The sequence below is a fragment of the Rissa tridactyla genome, chromosome 14, assembly GCF_028500815.1.
Source record: "Rissa tridactyla isolate bRisTri1 chromosome 14, bRisTri1.patW.cur.20221130, whole genome shotgun sequence".
Lineage (NCBI taxonomy): Eukaryota > Metazoa > Chordata > Aves > Charadriiformes > Laridae > Rissa > Rissa tridactyla.
The window spans coordinates 14,306,186-14,313,396 of record NC_071479.1 but is presented as its reverse complement, the minus strand read 5'-3'; the positions used below and the strand labels follow the sequence as shown (position 1 = coordinate 14,313,396).

Genomic DNA, 7,211 nt, shown 5'->3' with positions numbered 1-7,211 from the left:
CAGTAGCTAAGGCAGCGTCGCCAGTCCCGTTCTGGTTTGGTCCGGGCTAGAGTTAATTTTATTCAGCAATAGCCTGTACAGGTCTATGTTTTGTATTTGTGACCAAACATCGCTGTTGATAACACAACCAGGTTTTAGTTATGGCTGAAGAGCGCCTGCGCAGCGTCGAGGCCTTTTCCATTGCTCACGCTGCCCCGCTGGCGAACAGTCTGGGGGTGCACAAGAAGCTGGGAGGCGGCACAGCCGCCACAGCCGCCACAGCTGACCCCAACTGCCCAAAGGCCTATTCCAGACCATACAACGCCGTGCTCAGCAAGAAAATCCGGCGGAAAGGAGGAAGGGGGGACATTCGGAGTGATGGCATTTGTCTTCCCAAGTCACCGTCACACGTGATGAAACCTTGCTTTCCTCGAAATGGCAAGACGCCTGCCCGCCCATGGGAAGCAGTGGATGAATGCCTGATTTTGCTTTGGGCGTGTGTGCAGCTTTTGCTTTCCCTATTAAGCTGTCTGTATCTCAGCGCACCAGTGCTCTCACTTTAACCCTTCCGATTCTCTTCCCCATCCCACTGTGGGGAGCGAGTGGCTCTGTGGGGCTGAGCTGCCAAGCGGGGTTAACCCACAACAGGGCCCAAAACATTCGGCAAGACCCCGAGTGAATACAGGCATCCCCTGCCTCCTGACATTTCCGTGTCTTCGCCCAGATGCTGCCAAGAAAGCAGCTCTGAGGAGTAGAAGGAGGAGAACCCACCGTCAAAACTCTCCATCGATTTGGCAGAAGGAAATCTCTTTCCTGACCCCAAAGACAGGGATCAGTTTAGCCCCCAGGCTGTGAGCAGCTCCACAGTTGAAAGCAACCTTCCTACCAGCTCTGGAAGACAGCAGGGAGCAGCAGGCGCCCCACCTCGTTTTCCACCCAAAGATATCAAGCAAGCAGAGACCAAGACAGGCGGCGCTTTCTTAGGGCTGCTGCAGGCAACACCATCCCTGGTAAAAGCCTCTCCCTTCCCAGCAAGGCACTAAAAGTTACCAAGGGGAAGAACCTGGGCTTCAGAAGAGCAAGGCGTTCTCCACCTACCCAGCAAGGGGACGTACTCCGACCTCTTCTTGGTAAGACCCACGCCAAAGATGCTACAAGCAGGGGAAAAGACAACACAAGTCAATGAGATGGTGAGAAGCCAGGGGACCTAGAGAAGCAGCCTGGCGTGGTAGGGAAGGAGGTGCTCCTCGGGTACCGGCTTTTCTCTGGAGCAGGCTGTTATCCCCTGCACGCTTTCCCAGCCAAAGTTCAAGCTGACACGCTACGACAGCTTCAAGCGTAAAGAAGCCCAGCGGCCACGGTGGGACAGAAGAACATATCAAGAGTCCATCCCCAGAGGCCAAACCCAGAGAAACAGGAGAAGACACGTGAAAGAAGCCAGGGCGTGCTGTTGGCTGGGAGACAGCTTTACCACTTTGGCCAAGAACACCAAGCGTCTTTGAAAGGGGGACTTGTGTCCCTGAAGGGCTTGGGACGCCAAGCACCTGGCACCTTTGGCTCAAGTCTTCCCGCAGTCTCAAAGAGACGGCAGTGGTAACCTTCAAACCGTCCTCTAAAGGGAAGGTGAAATCCTGGCCCAGAAGAGCTGAGATTTCTGCAGGAAGACCTGAGGAAGAGTGTCCCGATGGTCCACGTTTCCCCATGGGGACCAGACTGGCCCAAAGCTTCCTGCTCGGAGCAGCTGGGACAGAAAACTCCTTGGGTCAGCATTCCCAGGGCACGTGGTGGAGCAAGCACAGCACGGAAAGCACAGCCCAAAGCCCTTTAGACCCAGCCCACAAGGCCAGGTTGTGTCTACCAAGACAGACAAACCTTCCCCATCCCTGTGGTTTCACTCCTGCTCTCTCAGCAGCTGGAGACAGCAGGGGAGAGGGGCAAAAAGCCTGCCACGCCAGGGCTTCCGACCGTCTCAGAGGACACTCACCTCTCCTCGGTGACCCCCACGTATTGATAGACAGGGCCAGGCTGGCTGAGGCCTTTCATCTCTCTCTCCGGCAGCTCCTTGAAGTAGGAAGCGGGCAGCCGGGAGGCGGCGTAGGTCACTGCATCACAGGACACCAGCCCAGGGTAGTGCACCATCATCCGGGCAGCCAAGTTCACCTTCTGGCCAAGGACTGCCAGAGGGAGAGCACGCGTTAGAGAGAGAGAGCATGCGTCGGTGTGGCCCGTGCCGCCAGCCCCGCGGCACCCTTCCAGGCCAATACCTGTGTATTCGTGTCTCAGCGGGTGGCCAGTGACTCCGCAGAACATCGTCCCTCTGGTAACTGCCACAGACATTGTCCTGGCACACAGAGAAACAGCAGGGCTTGAGCAGCGCCCCAGGCGCAGTCCTGCCCGCCTGGCTTCATCCCTTCCCACACCTCCCCTCGGTGCCAGCCTGGGCCACCGGCTGTGCTGCCCTGCCAGCGTGGGTCTCGGGGACGTGGAGAGCTCAGGGGTGCAACATCTGCAGGTTGCAAGGGACAAGGGGCAGGGGCAGAGCACGGGCAGGGCCACAGCCCTCTTGTGAGCAAAGAGAGAGGGAAGAAGGCGCCCGCCATGTCACCGCCTGGCGATGACAGCCACTTGGGATCAGGTGGCTGGGCCCCATCCCCGTTCATGGGGCAGTGGCCCAGAAGGGCCTGCCTCTGGCCGCAGCGGCCTCTGGCCCTCACGAGGGCTCTTTCCAGCACGGTGGCCAGCAGAGTGTGCTTGGAGGGACTCCGTCTGGCTGCCGTGGGCTGAGCCCAGGGGTTGCCTGCACCTCGCAGGGCACTGCCTCCTTCCTGCCAGGGACAAGGGAGAGCAAGCTAGAAGGCACATCTCTTTCTGGGAAGCCCCCTTGCGCCGTCCCAGGCAGCATGCACCCCGCCGACCCCCGCCACACACTCACTCTGTTTCCTTGAGCATGGTGGAGCACGAGTTGAAGATCTCCAGAGCACTCTGCAGGGCGTGAAGGCTCTCGCAGGGCAGCTTGTTTCCAGGGAGTCCCAGCACGCAGAGGAACGTGCAGCCCTGCCCAGGACAGATGTGGAACATGTTGCTACAGCGCCTAAGAGGGAGTCTCTCCCTCGCGCTCACTGCCCACCCTCTGGCGCTGGGGGAGGCCACCGTTCCCCCCCACTCACTTTATCACACAGGAGGACTTTGTTGATGTGGCCCTTGTGAGGAGAGAGGATTTCTAGCATCACCCTGCTGGCCTCCTTGAGGACGGTGCTGAGATGCTCCGAGCTGGTACCTGCAGCAAGCTGCAGCTGGACAAAGATGCAGGTGACTGGCCGTAGCTCAGAGAGGAGATCCATGGGCAGTCCTGCATCGAGCTGGAAGACAAGAGCACGACGGCTTCACCAGCCTGCTCTCCCGGGCTCTTACTGCCCACACCAGTACCGAGGGAGAGCAGGCGTGCTGGCGATAGCGGGTAATAGCAGAGGAAGGGATAAATCCTCCTCTCAGTGCAAAAGGGCGGGCAGGCCGCCCAGCCTGCGGCAGGCAGACGCCGAGTCATAACACAAATGACAAAGGAGAGAAGGCTGCTCCGCTAACACGCCATCTGGGGACCGGTACGGACATGAGGGGAGACCCTCAGGGATGCTCCAGGGACTTCAGGGGAATCTCCCCTTTATCCCACCATCGTGTCCGCGGCACACCCAGAACCATAGCCACGGAAAAGACAGAGGGACAGGAGTCCTCCTCCTGCCACCCATGTCTCTCTGAGGACAACGCAGACAATGGTGCGGCACCGGTGCCCCCGGGCTCAGTTTCCCTGCGTTGTCATCGCAGGGCGCATTTTCTTTGATTGGTCTGTTCCCGTAAGAGCTCCATCTCTGCAAGGCACCACTTCTTCTGCCCTCCGAAAATGCAGCCCCCAGCAGCGGTGGCCTTGCCGTACCTTCCCGAGAGCAGCGACTGGTATGTACTTCCTAAGCACATCCTCGGCGTTCAGGTCACTGGGCAAGAGAAGAGCAGGCCTCATGGCACCTGAGGAGAGAAAAGGCAGGTGGTCGCTGGGTGGACGGGACTACGAGCTGTTGCAAAGCAGGGCCTGGCCCTGGAACCGGGGGAGAAAGAGTCTTCTGCGCTTGCTCATGTTGCCACCTCCAGATGCTGAGGGCAGAGCTCTCCCCTGGAAGGAGGAGGCGGCAGCAGCCACCGCCCTGGGAGGCCCAACAGCCTGAGTGCTAACGGACAGAGGGAAGAGGGAGGAGGTGGTTCCTCTCTGGCCCCTGAAGCAGCAAAGCCCCACCTTTCGGGACAATCACAGAGCAAGGGGAAGTGGGCACTCACCTTCCCTTTTTGAGCGGTGTCTCACTGGGTCTTGTACGAGCTTGCGTAAGGCGTCTTGGCATTCGGACCAAGGCATCGGATCCATGCCCGTCACCTGAAGACACACAGAATGAAAGCACTGCCACTGGCCTCCCCAGGACTCCCAGGGGACAGAGCCTGCCCTCCACCGTCACTGCCCAGAGAAGGGGAGAAGTAGCCCACCTGGCTGGATGGGACAGCAGTGCTTCCTCAGAAGCACCGGAGCTGGACAGCCATTCTCCAAGCATGCCCATCTCCAAGCAACCACAGCTCCATGGCCCACAGAGGACATTGCTGCTGGGGCTCAAACCCTCCCAGCGCCTCCTGACCCCTCAAAGCAAGAAAGCCCAGCCCACGGTTACCCTTGAGATGGAAGGACAAGACCTTCCCCTGCCTGCCCGCTTTCCCACCTACAACTCTCTCCACATTCATCTCCTCAGCCTTCCGACACCTCCCTCCTTCATGGCCAGGCCCAGGCCCTCAGAATGGCTCTCGAGGCCGTCCCATCCACCTGCCTGCACAGCTCTTGTGCCTGCGAGATGCTTGGTCCTCAGCCGGTGCTGCTCACAGAGCTCCCAGCAGGTTGCCGAGAGGACAACTTCACCTGCACCCGCAACCTCTTCGGCGTCACGAACTTCAGCCAGGCACGGGCCAAAAATGCAGAAGTGTTGCCAGCTCTCATCTCCGAAAACCAGGAGGCTCATGGTCCCTGCAGAGACCCCTGGGGAGAAGGAGAAGCAGAACTGACACAGGAACATTTGGAACTCCACAGCCCCCAGCATCTCGGCTGCTCAGAAGCTCCTCTGAAGCCCAGCGGGGAGACGGGCATTACGGAGGGGTAGAGCATCCTCCCTCCTCCTGGGGGAGACGCTGACACGAGTCCCTAAAACAGGCGTCTAGAAATAGACGAACCGAGTTGACATTGAGAATGTGTTGAGTGCGCCAGGCGTCATCCCCAGCTGCCTGCCCCAGAAGCCCAGCAAACCAGAAGCACCCTGTGGCATGGCAGAGTGCCACACAGCTGCGTCTGGCACAGCGCCCGTACCTATCTTCAGTTGGATCTTCTGCCCCACATCTGTGTCACGCCTTCCGTACTTCTGGATCTGCCAGATACAGTGCAGCACCAGGCTGATGGTCCTGGCCACCTCCTGGGGTGGTGTTCTCCACAGCACCAGCACAGCATCTCCTGGGGAAAGGGAGGGAAGGTAAAGGCTCTGCCGAGACCTGACTCTCCCCGACCTACGGTCTGGTTCTGCAGAGACAGCAGAAACCAGCTGCCGTGCGGAGGAAGATGGGCTTGTGGGAGGCCATCGTCCTGGGGGACCATGTCCTGGGCACCGGGACACCTCTCCTATCCCGGGCCAGCCACAGCAGCAGACGGCTGGCAGCGGTGACACCCCCTGTCCCGAGCGCTCCTCCGCAGTTGCAGCACTGGAGAGAGGGCACTGCTGGAGGGGTGCGTGCGTGGCCAAAGAGCTGGCTCAAGGCGCTGCACAGAGCCTCTTGAGAAGGAGCGCAGAGCAAACGGCCGCCACAGGAGTTAAATGCTACAGCTCAGTGCCCAAGGTCATCGTCGTCCCAAGAACCTACCAGCAAACTTCAAGATGTCTCCTCCAAAAATCAGGAACTCTGTGGACAGAGGGAAGAAAAGGCAGAGTCATGTGGACACCTTCTTCCAGAAGCCACAGAGCAAGGCCCTCTGCCAGGCTGCCTCCACCCTCCACCATCACGGCCCGATGCCACACAGTCCTGCAGCACGGCTCCTACCCTCCAAAATGTCGCACAGGTACTCATTGAGCGTTTGCGCCAGCTCATCAGTGCCTCTGTCCACGCCGCTCCTCTGCACGAATTTCTCGGTCAACGCAGTGAAACCTGGAACAGGGACATCCAGAAATCAGGAAATGCCCATGTGGGCCAAAAGACCTGGCAGCTGTTTCCACGATGCCCGGCCCGAGAGCCTGTAGGGGACACCTTCCCGTGCCAGCTCCGCACTGGTGGCAGCCATGATGGACCGCCCAAGGTCACCCATCCCGCTCTCTGTGGGCGTCCCAGCAGAAGACCTCAGCAGTGACAAGATGACCACTCTGAGGGGCTCCAAAGGGCCTGCTGTGTCCCCACATGGCTCATGTCCGTGGCTGCTCCTCCCTGCTCCCCCCACCTGAGATATCCGCAAAGAGCAGCACTCCGTGGACACTCTGAGTGGTGTCGTTGCTCCTGAGGGAGCTATCAGCAAGGAGCGAGGGGAGGAAAGCGACTGCTTTCTGTAGGTCCCCGTAGTGACGATTCCTCTCCCAGGCAGAAGCCATCGTCAGCGCCCTGTGGCACACGGGGTACCTCAGGAGAAGACGGCCGTGCCCAGCCGGGAGGAGGACGAGGACCTCACTGCACAGTGCAAGCTGCACACTGAGCCCGGGGCCTCTGTGCGGGGCGACTAGCCCTCCGCCTTCCCGGGGTGGTCACAGTCACCAGGCGGCGGCCTCCTCTGCAGGTCATCACTTGCCCGGCAACTCACCTCACGCATCACAATCGGCTCGCAGTGACATCTTCCGTCTGTCACCGCCATTACCCGGTGTCCTGCTGTGAGCGACACAGCACTAACTTCTCTTGTAATGCTGGGGAAAACTGCACTTCTAGAACTCTCTTGTCTGAATTTGGGAAAATATGTACTTCATAGCCAGCTAGCCTATGGGGGATTAGCGGTCTCGGTGCTTTTAAGCAAGTCATTAAACTGTCATTATTCTTATAATATCTCTGGTATTTTCTCCCAGAGGTATTAAATATTCCTTTGTGGTCACACATTAGGGCAAAAATAGGCCTTGTACCGGTGGTTTTTTAGCAAGAAGAAGCGTCCTAAGAACAGGATTCCAACACGCAACTCAAAATATGACTTT

The 7,211-nt window shown here is 58.9% G+C and overlaps 1 protein-coding gene across 1 annotated transcript; it reads right to left on the bottom strand.

Moving 5' to 3' along the window:
• Positions 1-1,971: 1,971 nt before the first annotated feature.
• On the bottom strand, positions 1,972-6,500 carry LOC128917653 (adenylate cyclase type 10-like; the record flags this gene model as incomplete). The annotated part of the gene is made up of 7 exons (XM_054221000.1): positions 1,972-2,153; positions 2,244-2,320; positions 2,912-3,033; positions 3,147-3,176; positions 5,918-5,949; positions 6,088-6,192; positions 6,479-6,500. Coding segments are annotated over 7 exons (570 nt in total), but the record flags the coding sequence as incomplete, so codon positions are not given.
• Between the last annotated feature and the right edge of the window lie 711 nt (positions 6,501-7,211).